The following is a 22890-nucleotide window of genomic DNA, read 5'->3' on the forward strand; positions in this document are numbered from 1 at the left end:
TGGGCATCCGGATTTTGGGAATTTGCGAGACAAGATGGCCAGGATCTGGAAAGTGTCAACAAGATAATATGACAATATATTACTCTGGGAATGATGAGAACAAACATCGACATGGTGTAGCTGTAATAGTAGATGAAGCAATCAATAAATCAGTAATAAATTGGATTCCATTTTCTGAAAGGATAATGCTGTTTCAACTTAAGGGAAACCCCGTTAACATAAATATCATCCAAGCTTATGCACCCACAGCTGACAAAAGTGAAGATGTTGAAGTTTTATGAACACCTAAAAGAGATTAAAAACCTAACAAAGAAACATGATATAAATATAGTGATGTGTGACTTCAATGCAAAAGTGGGAAGAGGGGGTAATGGAGAAATTGTTGGCGAACATGGCTTAGCCACCAGAAATGACAGAGGAGATCGCCTAGTCCAATTCTGTCAGGAAGAAGATCTAACAATAGCAAATACCTGATTTAAACTTCCACCAAGAAGACTGTCCACTTGGAAATCGCCTCAAGATAACCAACATAATATTGTCAGAAATCAAATTGATTACATACTGATAAATAAAAGATTCCACAGTAGTATAAAGAGTGCAAAGACTATGTATTGCTGGTTTCTTTAACAACCTCTGCGTTAAATTATGTGCCATATAACGAAATATACTTATATACAATCAAATAGCTTCATTTGATAGCGTTTGTGTGTGTAAAACAACACAAAAATAACGTTTCCGTGAAATTTTGCAAAAAGTGAATTTTTTTTAGTCAAAATCTGCTTGTTTTCGCTCTTACAGCACGAATACGCTGATACTCGCTGGAAAATGCTTCCAGCGATGTGAAACTTTTTATATAGGCATAGGGCAGTGCTATCTATCAAACTGCGCTAATAAGAACTTAATCGGGTGATATGCAAATTTTTAAAAAATTCAACATTAGTTCGATAGCAGCGCCCTCTATCCACATAATGCCAAAAAAGGTAGAAAGCACTATACTATGTATTGCTGGTTTCTTTAACAACCCTGCGTTAAATTATGTGCCATATAAGGAAATATACTTCAATACACTCAAATAGTTTCATTTGATAGCGTTTGTGTGTGTAAATCACGAAAATAACGTTTCCGTGAAATTTTGCAGAAAGCGAATTTTTTCGTTTTTTTAGTCAAAATCTGCTTGTTTTCACATTTACAGCACGAATACGCTGAAACTTGCTGAAAAATGCTTCCAGCGATAAGAAACGTTTTATATAGCCATAGGGCAGTGCTATCTATCAAACTGTGCTAATAAGAATTTAATCGGGTGATATGCAAATTTTTAAAAAATTCAACATTAGTTCGCTAACATCGCCCTCTAACGACACAATGTCCAAACAAGGTATGAAGCACTACACTATGTATTGCTGGTTTCTTTAACAACCTCTGCGTTAATTTATGTGCCGTATAAAGAAATATACTTAAATACACTCAAATAGCTTCACATTTGATAGCGTTTGTGTGTGTAAAACACGAAAATAACGTTTCCGTGAAATTTTGCAAAAAGTGAATTTTTTCGTGTTTTTTGGTCAAAATCTGCTTTTTTTCACTCTTACAATACGAATACGCTGATACTCGGTTGAAAATGCTTCCAGCGATATGAAACTTTTTATATAGGCAGTGTTATCTATCAAACTGCGCTAATAAGAACTTAATCGTGTGATATGCAAATTTTTAAAAAATTCAACATTAGTTCGATAACAGCGCGTTCTAACGACATTAATTCAGAATCGCATTTATAGAAAAAGTGAAGAAACTCTAAGTGAAACACAATTCGGCTTTCGGACTGGTTTTGGTACTAGAGAGGCCCTTTTCTGTACCCAAATATTGATACAAAAATGCATAGAAAAACAGAAATCTGTCTTTATGTGTTTCATAGATTTTGAAAAAGCATTCGACAAAGTCAGACACACCAACTTAATAGAAATCCTTCAACAAATAAGGCTAGACGAACAAGACATAAGACTAATAACAAATCTGTATTGGAATCAGTCAGCTACCGTTCAATTAGACAACATTACCACCAGTGATATTAACATCAAAAGAGGAGTGAGACAAGGATGTGTGCTCTCACCACTCCTGTTCAACATATATGCAGAGGTAATCTTTAGAAAAGCATTGGAAGAATGTCCAGAGGGAATCACAATAAATGGAAAGATTGTTAACAACCTACGATATGCAGATGACACCGTGCTAATTGCAGATAACATTATGGATCTCCAAAAACTCGTTGACAGAGTATACATAGAAAGCCAAAGAATGGGAATAAATATAAACATCAACAAGACAAAATACATGATCATCAGCAAACATCCAGCCTCATCAATGAAACTGACACTCAATGGGAAAAATATTGATCAAGTGTCAAGATATAAATATCTTGGTTGCTGGCTTAATGAACGGTGGGATCCAGAAATAGATATAAAGACAAGGATTGAAGTTGCACGGCAGTCCTTCATGAAAATGAGAACACTATTCTGCAATAAAGACCTAAACATGGAAGTCAGATGCCGAATGCTGAAATTTTACGTGTGGTCTATTCTGCTCTATGGAGTTGAAACATGGACATTGAAGGCGACAACCATCAAGAAAATCGAAGCCTTTGAGATGTGGCTATACAGAAGAATGCTAAAGATATCATGGACAGAAAAAATTACCAATGAAGATGTCTTAAAATCCATTGGCAAAGCTAAACATCTTGTACAAATAATCAAGAAACGAAAAACATATCTTGGACACATCATGAGAAACAGCAAATACCAACTTCTACAAACTATTTTGGTAGGAAGAATTGATGGCAAAGGAACTAGAGGAAGAAAAAGAATATCATGGTTTGACAACATCAAGACGTGGACAGGAAAGAGCAGTGCACAACTGCTCAGATTAGCACAAGAGCGCAGTTTGTTCGCCAAGATGGTCGCTGACCTTCGATAGAAGATAGCACAATAAGATCCTAATATACAATATCCCCAAGTTAAAAAATTTATTACATATATATACACACATACTGTATATTATTCTCTGTGTATATTATCAATATTTTTGTGTACTATTATGCTGTGTGTAATTGTTACACTTGTATCCTCGATGAGCTTATGCTCTTTTGTTATACATAGGATGTCACTGTTTTATAATTCTGTCATTTTTTTCTGGTCTACTGTGCATGGTGTGCAGTGTACCAGTTTTGGTGTGCTGCACATAGTGCAGTGCCCCAATTTTGGTCTTTGATTTTTTGTATTATGTAATTTGAAAGTTGAGAAAACAGTTGATCAAAAGTCAGTTTTATATTTTGTTTGTGTTTTTATTTACTTTTTTCACATATTTCTGGATTCCTGCTCTATAGATAAAACATAACTTTTTCACATGCTGGGCAATGATATTCATTTCCGCCAAAAATAACCATGAACATCTATGCTCACACTGCGGTATTCTAACTTGTAGCCTATGCTGGAGAACGGCATGTTTTTTTTTTTTTTTTTTTTTTAAATAATCATTTGAACTTGGTCACTAAAAGAGGATAAAAATGGCAGAGATTTAACAAGTGTTTGGTGGTTAAAAAGAGGCTACATTAGTTGTGAACCAGCATCAATTTCTGCAGTGTCCAAAACACTTTAAACTGCAGAAGTTTGAAGTGCTTTGGACACTGGATTTATCAGATCAATCATTTAATTAAGAGATAATAATTAGATGCTATCCTACGTAGTATTCTTTGGGATTTCAATCAGACCGTATTTCTGCAGATGCAGAAAATTAAGAACTTGATCTCTTTAAGAATGATTGTATCCACTGAATCTCAAAGAACTTCGGTTTTGAGTGACAAAATGAGTAAATACGGAACATTTTGTGATGGAAAAAAATCTTTACTTTTTTTTGTGTATTTCACAAATATCAAATGTTTACCATTGCTATGAACTCCAATCAGTGGCTTGAAACTGATTGTTTTCAATATAATTTTAAGACTAAGTCTTATTATCCCTTTTTTAAGCAAAACAGTTTTGCCATCTTTCCACTCCTTTCAATCAGTGGGCTAATCTAAGACTCATGTTAAAAATATAAGTTAAAGCTGTTGTTAAACTGTTGGCTCTGTTGACATGAAGTTCAGTCAATTCCTCATATATCTCCTGGTCAGTCACCATAATTGGTTCTTCACTCACTCCCACTGATCAGAAGTTCTGTATTATGTTGGAATCACAAAGATGGACTACTTTACTGACTTCCTCATTCAACACCTCTATTATATCCTCCTCAGTGTTAATCACGCTCCTGTTATCGCTGACCAAGATCATCCATTCATAACCATTCTTCCTTGCAATGGCTACATATCGAAAAAAACTTCCTAGGATTTCTTTTAGTCTCATTTGCTAACTGCTGCTCATAATACACTTTTGCTACCCTTACAAAGTGTGTCACCTTCCTTGCTTGTTCTTTGTATTCCTGATATTTTTGCCTCCTCCACAATGCCTTATTCTTCCAGATTGCATGCTTTACCTCTTGAGTCATCCATTTTACATATACCTTATTTAATCTGCTGCCCTTGGGAATACACTCAATCATTGTCTCTGATACTTTCTGAGCAGAGACCGAGCAGCATTGATTTCCTTCTCATCCAATTCCTCATTCCAGAATGTCACTGTAAGCCACCTCCTGAGTTTGTTAATCATCCACTGTACAATTCCATATATAATCCTTTCTCACAAAAGTCCCAATATGGCTGGCCACCACCCAAGTGATCACTTCATGGTCTCTTTCACCAATTGGAGGAAGTGACACTTCATTTACAATATCTTCTGAGGAAAGAATCAAATCCAAGACCCTAAAATCCATTTTGGGCCTGACAAGACTTCAAATAAAGGTCAAAACTGGTAACCCTTCCCATAACATTTACATTATGGGATGATGAAGCAAATGATGTGAAGTCAACAGCCTCTATGCACAAGCAGACTAGTGGTGAAAATACTTCAGGGAAAAAAAAAGTTTGCTTATGCTTGGGTAAAGGATTAAAATATGAATATAATTTATCACCATTATCAATTTCCTGATATGAACCTTCAAGGAATGTAACATGATAGTACATGATTAAGTTTACATTATTACTAATCTCATATGAAAAAATTTCTGCCAAATTAGTCTCACTTGTGAGAACTTCAATATTGTCATATCTTAAATATCTGTCTTCTGACTGCATCACTCCACCTAGATCTTGGGATTCTTCTGTATCTTTTTCCTCCAGGAAAAAGATATGAAATGCAATCTGAATATAATTTCTTGTCAAGTATAATATACTTTGTAACTCAGCAGAAATATTTTCAACAGCTTTTACCATATCTCAATAATGGATATATGTATTTTATTTATTTTTTTTTTAATTTCAGGCTAGTATTGTTAATGCTGACTTGGTTGTCCAAGTAGCTAGCACACCCACTTGCCAACCAAGTGCATCGATGTTTGTGATTGTCCTACTAACTCTTTGTGGAAAGGGCATCTGTGACCCTACCACTTCTTCTAGCAGAAGGCTTCACTCCCAAAACCCAATGAGGTATTTGGGTGACCATATGCATCAAATGATGTCACAATTGAATAACTAAATGTTGTTAATCATAACTTTAACTTAAGGGGAGTTTAATACTCATAATATACCCTGGAACACAAAATCAGAGAAAACTTCACTAACTTAAGTCACTGAAGGTTTTGCTGAAAATATAGCGTTACTGAATATAATGATACTGATCAGAAACTTGTTCATAGATTAGTTATTTTTATGCTTAACAAATCTGCTCAAAGAAAATTAAATCTAACAGGATTTATTGCGAGAATTACAATATGATACAGAATACCACTAGATATTACAACTTATATAACAAGAGGATTTATGAAATGAGACTTTTACATTTTATACAGATCTATTTATTTCAAGCAATCATATGAACCATACTGCAAACAACGATTTTTACTAAAACGATACGTTATATTCGCATGTGAAACAATAAATATTTTATATTTATAATACAGGACTCATAAAAGTCAGTGTACACTCTCAAAAAAAAAAAAAAATGACTTATAAGTTATTATAGTGACTGTTGATGTACTGATAATGTAAACGAATTCCCCTCCCTACCTCTATATAGTACACAAAACTAAGAATCTTTGGAAGCAACCGGTTATGAATAAATGAAAGTTTACATTGACTATATGAATATCCTGTTAATCACAGACATAATCCTGACCTGTATACAGTAGTATACAGCATTGGGTATATATATATATCACAGCATTAAATTTTTAATTCATATAAATAGTCAAATTTCAAAACTTTGGCACAGAATTTTAAAATGTTTCTTCGTAAACTTTTGCAGCACCTTGAGATAAAATTTTAATTAATGGACCAACACGTTCAGTTGGAATGAGAGTCCCTAAAGTAAAAAAAAAAAAAAAAATCAGTTACATGCTTAATATATATATATATATATATATATATATATATATATAAATAATAGAGTGGCATTTGAGCAAGATGGCATACATTTCATACTAAACATTTAAATATATAACCATTTTTAATTATATATATATATATATATATATATATATATATATATATATATATATATATAATAGAGTGGCATATGAGCAAGATGGCATACATTTCATATATATATATATATATATATATATAAATAATAGAGTGGCATTTGAGCAAGATGGCATACATTTCATACTAAACATTTAAATATATAACCATTTTTAATTATATATATATATATATATATATATATATATATATATTCATTTTTAATATAAACTGACTAAAAACCCGAGAATTATAACAAATTGAGATTTATTTGAAAACGCAACATGTTTCGTCGAGATTGACTTCATCAGGCGTTAAGAACATAGAAAGATATTAAAAGACACTGAAATAAACATTGAGACAGTCTAAAGCTATACAATTATAAAGTTATGATATTCGACTGTAAATTACAGTTATTATGAACTTGTGCTATAGTCAGTGTTAAAGTTCTATTGTTGTACACTTGTGCGTGTGTGGAACCGATCTCCAGTATCTGATAGTAGAGCTGAAAGAGTCAGGCAAATTATATCTGAGATTATTGTTCATGAAGAGGGTTCAAGGTGATTTCTTTTGACTCTACAATGCGGGTTCTACCTCATCATGGCAAATGTGTAGGTTTGAAGTTGTTGTCCAATTTACTTCATGTTGGCGGCTTTCGTTGTTCGTGTTTATTGAAAACAGGACATGGCCTGACAGGGTAGTTGCTCTGGTTCTCTTATAAGCAATGTCTCTCTGGTGCTGCTCGAGACGTAGGAGAATAGATTTCTCCGTTTGGCCATAGTAAGGTTTTCCGCACTCACATGTGACTTTGTATACACCTGGAAATTGTAGAAGGTTGTGAGATTGTTTATAGTTGCTGAAACTTGATCTTATTTTTGGATAGTGTGCTGATATATGGCAAGGAGATATAACCTTTGGAGTTGTTCTGTGTCTCTACGTTGATGGTGGGATAATTGTTTGTTGATACTTTTTAAAGAGTAGCCATTGCTTTTAAAGGTCCATTTAAGATGTTGTAGTTCTTTTTTTAGTTCTTCTTCATCTGACAGTACAGATGTTGCACGATTCGCAAGAGCTGATACAATACCCAACTTTTGCGCTGGATAGTGATGTGAGGTGATGTGAGGATGCATGCAAATATATATATATATATATATATTATGCCTAGGTTTGATACTTACCTTGAAATCATTAAAACTAGCATATTTCTAGGTTTTTTTTTTTTAATTTATTTATATATAAAGAAAAAAAAAACATTTATCATTTAACCTCAGATAATGAGACAAACAATTAAGTTAAGATTGAATTTTGGAAGTGGAAAGTACAATCATATGCCTGGTTTTAAATTCTGATAAAAATCATATATATGATTTTTATCAGATAAAATAATATACAGGGAGCCCTAGATTTACGATGGTTCAATCACAATAATGCCAGATGCCTGCACGTGCTTTTTTTTTTATGGTAGTGTGGTCTGACTGAGAAACGACGCTACCAGGCACTCTAGTTTTTGAGTGTTTACTGAGCTACTACGACGTATATATATATATATATATATATATATATATATATATATATCAAACCTAGTTTTACTGTTGAATCTACCTAATTGTTCTATTTAATTTTTTACATATATATGTATTTAAATTGATAAAGTACGTAATTACATACCATGTCTGATAAAAGAAGTGCAGAAAAGTTAGCAGAACTTGGTGTTAAGAAGGCGCGGAAATCAATCACACTTGAAAAGAAGATGGGCAGACACGTGCTAATGTCCGTAGAAGTATGAACCTACCTCCATCGACTGTTACTACAATTATGAAAAATGCAGATAGAATAAAACAGTCTGTGCAACAATCTACGGCAGTACTAAATGCAAAACATGCAAGTTATAGCAGGGGTAAACTTTGTGAAAAAATTATTATTATGGGCGGATGACTTGAATCAGAAAAACATTCCTCTGACGCAGGCTGTTATAACTGAGAAAGCAAAAACAATTTTTGAGAATTTTAAAAAGACAGATGGAGGCAAAGAAACATTTTTAGGAAGCAAAGATTGATTCATGAGATTTAGGTATTGAACTAAGTGCCATAGTGTCAAATTATGTGGTGAGGCAGCAAGTGCAGATGTTGCAGAAGCAGCTGCTTTTCCTAAAGAATTTCAAGACTGTGTAGAACAAGGAAGTTATCCTCCTGATCTCATTTTTAATGCTGATGAGACTGGGCTCTACTGGCAAAAATTGCCATCACGCACCTTCATTTCCTGTGAAGAACGTTCCGTTCCAGGTTTTAAAGCTGCAAAAGATAGACTTATGCTTTTGTTGGGTGCAAATGTCACCGGAACTTTGAAGCTTAAACCAATGTTGGTGTACCATTCACAGACACCACGTGCATTCACGGGTCTAAAAGTCATGCTGCCAGTCTACTGGAAATGGAACAAGAAAGCTTGGGTTACAGAAGACGTTTTTATAGGTACACAAATTATTTTTGTCCTACTGTGCTTCGCTTCTGTAAAGAAAATGATTTGCTAGCCAAGGCATTGCTTCTCTTGGATAATGCCCCTGGACTTCCTCAAAACCTTGCTGAAGTAAGAACACCACTGGATGTCAAGGTTGTTTACATACCCCCCAAACACAACCGCTTTTGCAACCGATGGATCAGGGGATTATAACAATCTTCAAAGTCTATTATCTCCGTATAATATTTATGGAAATGGTAAGAGTCTTGGACACTTCAGGAAAAACCATTAAAGACTATTGGCGGTCATTCGATATTTTGAATGGCATTAACAACATCAAGGCAGCTTGGAACGAAGCGTCAGCAAAGTGTTTAAAAGGAGCATGGCGAAAAGCATTTATCCAGCATCTTCTTCCAGCATTTATGCATGATTTCAAGGGATTAAAGCAAGAGGAGAATGTCATTGAAGACGTTACCAAGCTTGAGCGAGAGGTGGGATTGGACCAGTGGCAGCAGGTAAAAATTTTAAGTGAGGGTGCTGCATATAAAAAAAAAAAAAAAAAAAAAAAAAAAAAAAAATCCCCTAATCAGTAACGAATTTATTAATAAATTTACACATTAAAAATATTTCATCCTCACCACGAACAAACACCAATAATAAATATTTCGTACCAAGAGCAATGACAAGTGCAAACGAATATCGGTGTTAGATCGCAGTGCATTTGTTTCGTGTAGTGATAATTGAAATAATATAATTCTTTTCATATTTTCAACAGTGACACTCATCATAATTCAAGCTTGTATCTATAATAAAAAAATAATTATGTAATTTTAACAAAATAAAATAAGATTTACAAAAAAAATAGTTCACCATGAACACGTGCAAATAATAAACGTTTCATATTTCACAGAAATAATGACCGCAAACATAAGATACACTGCCCAAGCGGCAGTGTATCTAGTATCTAATGATGTAACGTGAAACAACAGCAAAAGAATATCGGCGTTAAATCACAGTGCATTTGTTTCGTGTAATGATAATTGAAAAAATATTGTTTTCATATTTTCAACAGTGACACTTGTCATAATTCAGCCTTGTAATTATAATAAATAATTATCATCATCATCAAATTCCTGACATGTACCCTCAAGGGGGGTAACAGGATATTATAGTACTACATGAAAAATTTACATCATTACTAACTTCCTATCTACAATTTTCCTCCAGATCAGTCTGTTACTTGTCAAGACTCCAATATTATTAGATCTTATATTTCTGTTGTCTAAGGCACTTTGTACCCGATGAAACTACCTGTATCTTGGTCTTCATCTGGGTCGTTTTCCTGCCCACCTGGCAGAGAACACTTGTTTTGCCAATCTTTCCTCGCCCATTCTGTTTAAATGACCATACCACCTGAGATTAGCTCTGCTAACGCATTCCTGGATGCTGACAATGTCAAGTTCCTTCCTAATATCCTCATTTTTAATATGATATTGCCAATGATGTCATCTGTTCAGACGTCTAATCTTTCTCAGGACTCTCATATCTGCGGTCTCTAGTCTTTGGTCAAATGTTTTACTTCTGACCCAGCTCTCAGATCCATAAGTTAAAACTGGTTTGAACACCGACTTGTATACAGCTAATTTAGTGTTCCAACTAATTTCTCTCTTATTCTATATGAATTTATTCAATTGACTTCCTACTATACTAGCTTTATTGATTCTGTTGCCTATTTCTATATTTAATTTACCATCTTCAGTAAAAATCGTGCCTAAGAAGTTAAAATGTTTTACTTGTTCCACAGGTTCTCTGTTCACAATGCAGTTGACAATTTCAATGATTCAGCCTATTTTCATTGTCTTTGCATTTTATTGCTGACCTTTCATACCATATCTATTACAATAGTTATTCAATTTAGTCAAGGAATCTTGCAGGCTCGTAGTGGATTTATTGATAAGTATAACATCGCCTGCATAAATCATCAACATCTCCAATTTTGATATCATGTTTAATACCACTTTTCTTCATAATGTGATCCATATAGATAATGAATAACAGAGGGGATAATGTACATCCTTGTCTCATACCAGATTTAACATTAAACCATCTTCCTGTGTTTTCTTCAATTCTAACTGCTGACTTACAACCCAAATAAAGACTAAGTATTGTTTGATATAATACTCCATTGACACCATATAACTGTAGTGTATTGAATAGCTTCTCTCTTGGCACCTTATCATATGCCTTTTCCAGATCTACAAAACTCAAATAGAGATCTTTGTTATATTTCCATGATTTCTCCACTATTTGTAGTAAAGTGAAGATCCGATCCCGACAGCCTCTATTTGGCCAGAATCCAGCTTGCTCTTCACCAAGCTTTTCTTCTACAATTCTTCTCAACTGTTTCTCAAGTATACTTGCATATATCTTACCAGGAACACTCAGTAGGGAAATACCTCTGTAATTCTCACATTCAGTTTTATTTCCCTTTTTATATAAGGGTACTATGAGAGCTCTATTCCAATCATCTGGAATTCATTCCTTTGTCCAGGCCTTCTGAACTATGCAGTGCAGCCACTGTCAGACTTTTATACCACCATACTTCACTATTTCTGGTCAAATATCTACTCCTGCTGCCTTACCACATTTCAGGCCTTTGATGGCTTTTTCTACTTCAAGTATGGATATGTATTCCTGACTGGATGCCTGTTGAGTGTTTTTTACCACTGTGCTATCACTGCTTGTTTCATTTAGCAATTTTTCGAAGTAATTACTCCATACTTCAAGGATATCTTTTTCTCCCATTTTCATCACATTCATCATCTCTAACTCCTTTTACAGCACTTTAAGCTTTTTTACAGCATTTCTAAGCTTCTTCAACAACCTCCAGAATATCTTACCACCTTCTTGATATTTATTTTCTATGTTCTTGCCAAAGTCCTCCGATGACTTTTGTTTAGCTAGTTTTACACACTGTTTTGCATTCTTACATTTGTCTCTGTATTCTCTAAGAGCACAAGCTGACTTATTTGCCAGGAACTTTTGATATGCTTTCTTCTTTTCCTTCACTGCTTCTTTAACTTCCTGTGTCCACCATGGTGTTCTGATTTTTCTATTCTTGCAGGCAACCTCACCACATGCCTCTCTTGCTGAATCAATCAAGGTTTTCTTCAAGGCTTGCCACTGAATCTCTAAAGTTTGGTTCCTGTTCGCAAACGCTTTCATTTTTTCTTCAATAATCTTTGTGTATTTTAGTCTACCATTCACATCTGAGAGCTGCTCAACTTTTATTCGCTTGAAAACTTTCTTATATGTTATTCTTTTCAATATGAAATTCAATTTTATCCTGCTCAAGACTAAATAGTGATCAGTTCCAATTTCAAATCCACTGTACACTCTGGTGTCCAGCACCAGGGAGAAAACTTCACTATCAACAAGAGGAATAAGAAAAGTCAAGGCAAGGAATAAGAAGAGTCAATGAGACTTTTCTTATTCCTTGCCTCTTCTCTCCATGCGAATTTGTGCACATTTTTATGTTGGAACATGGTGTTAGTAACCAGTCCCTGTCCTGAGCAGAAATCCAACAAATATTTGCCATTATTATTAGCTTTGCTCTTTACTCCAAATGTTCCCAATATATTTTTGTATGTGTGACAATCATTTCCTACTCTGTTATTTAGATCCCCAACAAGGACCAACTTTTCCTTTTTCATTGTGTCAGATGCTTTCTCTAAAGCATTAAAAAAATTCCTCCACTTCTACCTTAGAAGAACCTTCTGTGGGACCGTAGGCACAAATAAATCTCATTGTCCAGTTCCCCCTTCTAATATTTATTTACCTCACTCTACTTGAGACTGCCTGCCATTTAAGAAGATTAGCCTCATATTTAGTGTTGAATACAATGGCTACTCCTTCTTTTCCTTGATTGTCATTGCCTGAATATAACATTTTGTATATATTGCTCAGAAAGATCTCACCAGTTTTTGTCTTTTTTGTTTCAGTCACCCCTATTATGTTGATCTGGTAATATCTAATTCCTCAGCTAGCTCCATTTCTTTACCATTCAGGATTCTTATGTTGACAGCACTGATCTTTAACTCTGGTGATGTTGAGTTGGGGTGTGTTTCAGATTTCTTCCAGTAGCTGACTTTTTGCTGTTCACCCTGGTTCCCTGGTGAAAACAACTGGCTGGGGTGACGCCCCAGCCAGCATTAAATTTTGTCATGTTGTACCATCATTTTATAATTTGGTTTAAGCCAATAAGAATTACAATTTGGTTCGGCTAAATCCCAAATTGCCAGCCCATCCTCGTTCGTTCAGTATCCAGGTAGATACCCAACAGGGTGCACCACGAGAAGGTGAGGATTGGACATTAGGTCAGAAGCCATGGTCAGTTCTCCACATTCCTTTAAAGGGGATGTGGAGGTCTCCTCTCAGTTATACAGCTTTGACCCTTAAGCACCCTATAAATAATTATATGTTGTTTTAACAAAATGAAATAAGATTTACAAATAAATAGTTCACCACGAATACGTGTCAATAATAAACGTTTCATATTTGAGAAATGAAATGAAAGCTAATAATCGTTTACTGGTAAAGGGATCCAGCTGGTCCTTGTACTACTAAATGCTGTTAAAGACTCGGCAATTATTTTTAAGCGCCTCCATAGCGCAATTGGAAGAATGATGGTATATTGCGCCCTTCAATTGGAATAGGCCTAAGTTCAATTCTCGTCGCAATGGAAGTAATCTTTATATGGACGATTTCAATCGAAGGTGAGTTAGCCGATCTCATCTAACTCCCGTAAACTCGGGTTTTTCATCCCACATACAGACAAATCAGCCTTTCAGAACACGCGCAATTTACAGACAAAAAATATTAGTTGTGGTGGTGGGGGTGGGTGGTAGATGGCGTTGATGGAGATGATTAGTAGTAGAGGTTTGGTGTAGTGGTTGAGGCAGTTGTAGGTGTCCTCCCGCGATGAGTCTTTGGACTCCTTGGAGGTATCAGGAATAATAATAATAATAATAATAATAATATATCTCACAGAAATAACGAACGCAGGCATAAGATACACTGCCCAAGCGAGAGTGTATCTAATGGCGTAACGTGCAACGACAGCAAACGAATATCGGCGTTAGATCGCAGTGTGCATTTGTTTCATGTAATGATAACTGAAAAAATATTATTCTTTTCATATTTTCAACAGTGACACTCATCATAATTCAGCCTTGTATCTATAATAAATAAATAATTATATGTTATTTTAACAAAATAAAATAAGATTTACAAAAAATAGTTCACCAGGCACATGCACCAATAATAAACGCTTCATATCTCACAGAAATAATGCGCATAAGCTTATTAAAAATACACTGCCGTTTGAGCAGTTACAGTTGGGAATGATGTAACGTGCAATGACAAGAGCAAACGAATATCGGCGTTAGATCGCAGTACTTTTGTTTCGTAATCGAACAATTCCAATTATTAACTATTCAATCAATGTCAAAACAAGCTGTAACCTTTAACATGTTGTACTGCATTTATATAATGTTGTAAGCATTGTTATTATTTATAAAGACAAACAAAATTTAATTTTTTCATTTTTTCCTTGGGGGGTGCTGCAGTGTCGCAGTGCTTATATACGGGCTGCCACTGGATTGGACGATATTACAGCTAAAGATATGACAAAAGTCTTAGAGAGCCATGATAAACTGCTTTCCAATGAAGACTTAAAAGAATTAGCCGAACAATTAAGTCAACATCCAGAGGAGGAGAAAGAAAACGACGAAGGTCCTATGAGAGATATAAAAATGTCGTTAGATTTACAGCATATCCTTTCAAGCATAGAAACACTGACTGATGAACTCTGCGAAATGCACCACAATTGGGAACGGAGTGTGAATGTAAAAAGGAGTGTAATCGCATCTATTCGACCTTGCACTGAACTCCTTAAAGAAAGAAAAAGAAAATCTAGGCAGTTAACACTGCATACATTTTTCAAAAAAAATGCAGGTGATCCAAAACCAGGAACTTCAACATAGAAATATGTAATCTTTTCGAATTTTCATATTTTTTGTATATAATTTTGTTTTGTTTTCGATTATCAAAGCTTTAAATATAATTATGTTACACATACTTCATATGCATATTTTTTGACTGTGCGGAACATAACTTTGTACCTCCCATTAAAATTGGGTTTTGTTTTATGCCAGTTTTTTCAGGAACGGAAGTGAGGCGTAAACCGAGGGTTGCCTGTACTTATATTTTCTAAAGGCAACACAGATCATCTGAAATTTTGGAACCCAACTAAATTAAGACATTCAAAATTTTTTTAAGAAAATTTTAATTAAAATAAAATTGATCATAATCACCATCAAAAGATTCACAATGGATGCTGCAACAGAAACCATAATGTGGATGAAGTATTATGATTTAGTGTTAAAAATAGTTATAATAATATTATTCCTTTAAGGTGTCAGATAAAAATGTCAAAAGAACATATGATTTTGAATGTTCATTACACAGTTGTCTGGTTGGACTGTGAGCTTTCAACCAGTGTAATGTCATTTGTTATTTTGGAATCAATGATTACAGCTTATTCTATGGCTGAGATAGACATGTTGTTTTGTGTAATAATGAGAAAATTTCTATGACCAGGTTTATTATCATTACTACTAGACATCCATCAAGCAACTGAGTGGTAATGACATGAAATTCACAAATTACATATTTGTACCTATATATACATTCAAATACTAACAATTGTATTCAAGGTCAGTTTTATGCTTGTGAGGAGATAATTAGAGTATTCTAAAAAACAGCACATGAACATGCTAATTAATTTCCACTACGGACATCAATACACTAACCATAAAATTCACTGCTCACAAATGTTTTTGTGTATATTCACTCACTACTCATATTCTTCCTCTTCATTCTCTCATCTATTTTTATAAAATATTATTTTCATGGGGAGGGGGGCTCTCAAAGTAATGTCCTTATGTGCACAGCATTTGAAGTACAAGTGACCTGGAAATTTATCCAGATGAGCTGTTCTTTCAACTCTCTCTTTGGTACAGTTTAGCATATATTGGGGTAAAAATACATTGAAGTTGTAATTTTATGTTATTACATATATAATGGATGATTACAAGCCCTCAAAGCCCAAATTCAGTCTTCTGTCGGAAAGTGTATGCTGACTTCCTTTTAGTACAGAAAAAAAGTATTCACAGAATGCATCATTCATTGTGAAAACACGTCAACATGTTCACAAGTGCATTCAACTTCAACAGCTATTGAAAAGATGACCCGAGGTTTTGAAAGATCCTTACATCTTTCTCTAGCTAAGACTTTTGATTTCCTAAAATGGAAACACCTCATTTTTAAAATGTACCAAAAAGGAAGAGCCTTCATAGCTCAGTACAGATGATGCCCTTTGGTTAGAAAGACTTGAGCATGAATTCCCAATCAAGGATGTTTAAACTAACTAAAGGTGAGTTAGTGATTACAGAGATGGCAGTGTTTTTCCTCCAAACAAAACAGACCAACTAGCCAAACAAACATGGCAATTATAATATTTAAGTCATTTGTAATTTATAGTTTTGTTATATTGTTTATTATGTTACTGTTTTTCCCTATGTGTTTCCCCTCTTACTTTGTTATTTTCATGGTTGCTCCAATCTCTAACTCACGTATAATACTATTGACTTTATTCCTTTCATAATCCAATTAGCTTTACCCCCCCCCTTCAAGGCCATAAAGTATAGTCGCACATGTGCTAGTATCATAGACCTAGGAAAAGCCTCTGGCTGGGACCAAATCCTTAATCTACGTTGCTATAATTCAAATGTATTAATCCTTAAAAATTTATTTTTGTTAACAACTGTGCCATTAAGGATCGTGTAAAAGAATTTTCTATCCTTCTTTTACATACAAAAGAATAATTTAGCTAAGCACGTATAATGACCCTTAAATAAATTTTGTCTCAAGCAACTCCGAATTACTCAGTCGTGGCTGTTACTTTACTTAGGTCACACAGGTTCGATTTGTTTTATGAGACAGTGCATTGGCTAGCAAACCAAACATGTTTATTCAAACTAAGACAATAAATATACAAGGGAAATAGGACATATCACGTGTCCGATTATCAACACTCAGCTTATTAAACACCGTGGATGGATTTTTGCACCTACACAACCTTACTCTCATTACAAACAATAAAAAGCAAAATTATACTATACACGTTCTAAGCATTATATAATGCAAAGCACTATTCAAGATTACAATATTCTATATTACACATTCAAACCGACTTTCAGCTTTCTGACCTCTTCAACACATTAAGCCATTAGTTAAATAGAATTTATATTTATCATCTGTACACACAATCTAGGCTATTAACTAAAAGCAATCTACTTACAATCTCACTATATCATCGTACAGTCCTGAATCCAAAAGGATCAAGGGTGAATTCCGCCGGCTCCTTTCTTTTTCTTGTGCAACGGCTGTGATCGGGCACTATCCGGCAGTTGTCGTCTTGTAGATTCCTTTCTTGTAACTTTAATGCATTTTTTTTGTCGATGTTAGGAACGTTGTTGGCTGCTATAAATCAGCACGCACGTGGATCGGTACATTTGTCGAAGAATTTCACGGAAGGATATTGTGTATTACTGCCAACGAACTCCCCCATGATCTCCAGAACTACTGCTCGCGACTCCTCGAAAAAAACTTGCCACAAGAACAAAAAAAGTAAGAGAGAGAGCCTTTGAGCCTCCACCTTTTATATGATATCCAAAAAAATTCCCGGATTTACTGGAAGTGCCCTTATCACTCACACTTACGTTAGGTTTTGGCGCAAAATTCATAATCCGGTGACCTTTGACTGTTGTTGACCTTCAGTTTACTAGCCCAATTCTGTCTGAGCTTTTTAGTTACAATTGCTTGTGGTTCGACATTCAGTTAGTCTAACATTATATTACAAAATTTAATACATTAAACAGGTTACATGCATTTCTAATTATATGTATTTTATGGCCCATGTAAAATCAATATAGATGAAGATATTTATATTTTTCACCACAATAGATTTTACACAATTTCTGCCCTATTATAATCAGTAGTAACTAGATTTCTAATAAGCTAAGTTACTTGGTCATGACAGGCCACTAAGCCTAACTAAGATGGGATGGGAATAATTATTTTATTCTTTCTTAAAGTTACACAAATTCATTGCATCTATAACCTGTTTCTGAAGGGGATTTCATATATTTTCAACTCTAATAATAAAAGAAAAAAAAAATACTGAATATTTATTTTAACTCTCTTCCTCACCATCTTTTTTATTATCTACTCTTGTAGAGCCTGGCACAGCCAAGTGCAGCAAATGGCTGATAACTAAGAGATGGGACATGCTATTGCTTTTCAATAAGTAGACTATGATGAACCTTATCATTAAACCAAGAGGCAGAAATCCTTAAAATATGTAGCTTAATTCCTCTAGTTAATAGTTTAAATAACATGAACAAATAGTATATAAGATGAAATCATTCAAACTATGCACTAATTTCAACTTTCCCTTATCATTAATGCAAACACCACTCCTATTTAAAAAAACTTTCATGGCTAATACAGGTAACAAAAATATATAGTATTTTATTCAAAAACTCCAATATATATATATATATATATATATATATATCCATTTGATGACATAATCAGGGAGACATTAACTACATTCAAAACATGAATCAAATAATGAGTCATAAAGCATGCATATACTAGCTCGTGCCTTGGTCGCAACTGAGTTCATCGGTACAATTGTAAAAGTTGTGTAGATAAAAATAATTTTAAATAATTACTAATTAAAAATATTATGAACAATTAATAGTGATCACTTCCCAAAACTTAGCGATTGGAATGCAATGACAATTGTGTTTGACATTCAGATGATTTTGCAATACTTGACGTTTCAAGAAAAAGTCAATCAAATTTGAACTAGCTGGAATGAAGTTTTCTCATTCCAAAAATGTAATACAGTCTTAATGTTCATCGATTCTAATCAAAGTAGAATGGGCAGTTTGTCCAAAATAGCAAAGATAACATGAACAGGGTACATGATAGACATATGATAAGGAAAGAGATCATAATGTATCTTTTGTAAATAGTAAGGAAAACGACAGTTTCTGAGCTAGTTTTGAAGGAGGTGTATAAATTGAATTTGTGAAGAATCCACACCAATTGTTTGGGGGTTCCTACGGTAGTACTGAAATTTTTACATTTGATTATAGTCTGGTAGAAGGATGATAAATATCAATATATTTTTGAATGAAAGTTTTGTTGTATCCATGATACATCAGATTGCTTTTGATTTTATTTTGTTCATTTAACAAAATGGCATTAGAAGAGCAGATGATGGTGTGAGGATGAGTGAACGTATCATAGTAACGGAATCCAACCATTATATATTTTTTTGTAAGATGTATAAGCTGTGAAAATGTCTTTAATATGTCTAGTATAGATGTTCCATTAAAATTATGCATTTCTAAATTTCTGTAAGAGGTCATGGATTTTAAGACCCTACTCAGCTTGATGGATTTACCAGTTACTGCCAAACCATTTTTGATTAACCAACTGATTGATATTTATCATCCTTCTATCAGACTATAATCAAATGTAAAAATTTCAGTACTCTATCTTAGGAACCCCCAAACAATTGGTGTGGATTCTTCACAAATTCAATTTATAGACCTCCTTCAAAACCAGCTTGGGAACTGTCTTTTTCCTTACTATTTACAAACATTACATCTATTTCCTTATCATTTGTCTATCATGTACCCTGCTATTAATAAATTAATAAGCCAAAATCACATGCATTAAAAATCTACATAGAATCCAATTGGCTGCCATCACTCTGACCATTTACACACCGTGAAATCTGGGCTTTATATAAATAAAATTAACTTTTTTTTTAACCAACTTTTAACTTAGCAGTTAATACAAGTATTAAAAACAATCTAGCCCCAGTTTTATTCATTCTCTACTAACATAAAACAGCTCAGAAGTTTTATCATTTGCTTTACATATAATTTTATTCTAATTACTTACTCTAGCTCCAGGCAAATAGATAAAATATCCCAACCTCTTTTACCATGAAATCACTATACAGCAGTTAAGCAGAAAGTTAAATCTTGACAATCCCCAAGAAATATACTTTCTTGGGGATTGTCAAGTAAAGGATCCTTATTCGGCAGTTCTAAGAAACCCAAGTGACTAAATCTGTGCATAGTCAAGATGTGGCTGAATCATGGCCTTATAAAGAGGGAAAATAATGTCCCTATCTTTACTTGTTAGCGTGTTTTTCAACATTCAAGTAATCCTAAGTAATTCTACCAACTTTTGCAATATGCCCTCTAAGCTTCAACTATCTGTCCCCAATTATCCCCAATTCTCTAACCTCATCAATTTCTGGCAATCCATTACCATCAACATGATACATAACCTTACATTTTGCAACATTAAATTGATAATCTTTAACCTTTGCTCACAATGCCAATTTATTTAAATCATTCTGAAGAATATCTACATCACTTTTATCAACTACTGCTCTCCCCAGTTTTGCATCATCATCAGCAAACAATATTGTCTTAAATCTTTCCCTATATCACTGATATAAAAATTAAGGATTATAGAAGTACTCCTTAATTTATATATTTGTACAAATACAGGGTGTTCGGGATAAATTTGACAGTTTCGTAAGGAAAAAGAAAATCTTCTTTGTATCTATTAAATTTAATGAATTGACAAAAAAACATTACAGGCAGAGTTAATTACAATACTATCAACAAGATTTACTCAAAATAACCACCATTAGCATCGATCACAGCTTCAATTCTGCTTCGGAACCTCGAACAAGCTGATGCTACAGTCTCCCTGGGAAGGGCCGCAAAAACTGTTTTAATTTTATCCATTAACTGGGCTTTTGTATTACTGGAAGTGCGATTGGTGTCTTTTTCAACTGCGCCCCATACAAAATAATCCATGGTGTTAAGGTCTGGGGAGTTTGGAGGCCAAACATTTGGACTGGTGAAGTCGTAGAAATTTTCAGACAACCATTTTTGACTTTTCCCAGAGGTGTGGCAAGGGGCCGAATCCTGCTGCCATACATACGGCCTACCATTGGCTACCCTTGTTATCCAGGGCTTGACTACAGTTAGCAACTCCACGAACATAGCCCGAATTCCAATGCCAGGGTTCTTCAACACCTGTTCCTGCAGATTTGCGAGGAATTCTGCTGTACGAACGCAATCAGATCGTCTGCTAGGGATCTTTCTTCTTGCTACATCCTCGTAGTCACCATTGCAAGTCTCTAGTTCATGCCTGATTGTTTTTACTGTATTCAGGGAGCATTGGGCAGCAGTCGTAATATCCTTATTTTGATGGCGGGCACGAATCATCATGATACAAGTTATTCTCTTCCATGATTCAGGTGGGTTCCAGCTATCCATCCTTTCTGACATCTTGTATATGAATGAAGAAGGGTCCAAACTTTTAAATGAAGAGAAGTGTGTGTTAATACATGTAACTTACGGAAAAATATAATTAATTATAAATATGTCAAATTTATCCCGAACACCCTGTATATATTAATTTGTATTTGTACTTCAAGTACTCCACTAGCCACCCACATAAAACACTATAGAACACTGAATCCCAATCTGCCCACTATTGGATTTTACCTTTAACTAAGTTTTCCAATACTTCGACAAAAACTCCTGATACATTAATTGGTCTGTAGCTTGCAAGCTCTGCCTGGGAGCCACCTTTATGCAATGGAACTATCTTATCCTCCTTAAGACAAAATGTTGAGAAATCATAGGAATAAAACAAGAATTTGAATTTAAATTTTGTAGATTTGAAAAGGTATATGATAAGGTGCCAAGAGGAAAGCTGTTCAGAATGATTCAGTTATATGCTGTAAATGGGACATTATATACACTCCCCTGGAACCCTGCTAGAGCTGAAACTTAGATTGAACAACTTCAGAGGCAAGATCAATTCTTTTGCAAGTGGCTACACTGCATGTTTCAGAAGGCCTGATCAGAGGTTCAAATTCCAGATGACTGAAGTAGAGCTCTCATAGTACCTATCTACAACAAGGAAAATTAAAGAGGAATTTATGCAAGAGGTGAGATTTATGGAAGTATAGCTGAGAAACCGCTAAGAAAAATTGGGAAAGGAAAGCTTGGAAAAGAACAAGCTGGTTCAGGTCAAATAAAGATTTGTCAGGATCAAATTTTCACTTTAAGACAAAATGTTGAGAAATCATAGGAATAAAACAAGGATTTGAATTTAAGTTTTGTAGATTTCAAAAAGCATATGACAAGGTGCCAAGAGGAAAGATGTTCAGAATGCTTCAGTGATATGCTGTAAATGGGACATTATATGAAGTAATACATAGTCTATATTTAAGTTGTAAATCAGCAATTAGAACTGAAGAAGTCACAGGAAGATGTTAGATGAGGTGTGAGATAAGGACATTATCTCCACTGTTATTCATCATGTATATGAATCACATTATAAAGGAAATGTGAAAAATCCTGACATCAAAATTGGAGATTAATCTCAGCTCTTTCCTTTATGCAGATGATGTTATATGTCTAAATAAACTGAGTACAACATACAGGATTCCCTGAGTAAATTGAATACCAGCTGTAATAAATTTGGTATGAAATCAGCATTAAAAAGATAAAGACAGTGAAAATTGGCAAAAACATTGAAAACATCAACAGGGTGCTGAATAGAGAACAAGTAAAACATTTCAGCTATTTAGAAAG

General features: G+C 34.3%; 1 protein-coding gene across 1 annotated transcript in view; it reads right to left on the minus strand.

The window, feature by feature from the left end:
- Window positions 1-5818: 5818 nt before the first annotated feature.
- LOC150095842 (protein strawberry notch homolog 1-like) overlaps window positions 5819-22890 on the minus strand; it is a 447536-nt gene continuing 430464 nt past the window's right edge. The window contains exon 29 of the mRNA XM_090408811.1: window positions 5819-6443. Coding sequence (XP_090264937.1) covers window positions 6358-6443 — 86 coding nt within the window. The 3' untranslated portion in view covers window positions 5819-6357. The remainder of the gene's footprint in view (window positions 6444-22890) is intronic.

Source organism: Typopeltis vanoorti, chromosome 19 (assembly GCF_054136105.1).
Source record: "Typopeltis vanoorti isolate ZY-2024b chromosome 19, IOZ_Tvanoo_1.0, whole genome shotgun sequence".
In the NCBI taxonomy this organism is placed as follows: Eukaryota; Metazoa; Arthropoda; class Arachnida; order Uropygi; family Thelyphonidae; genus Typopeltis; species Typopeltis vanoorti.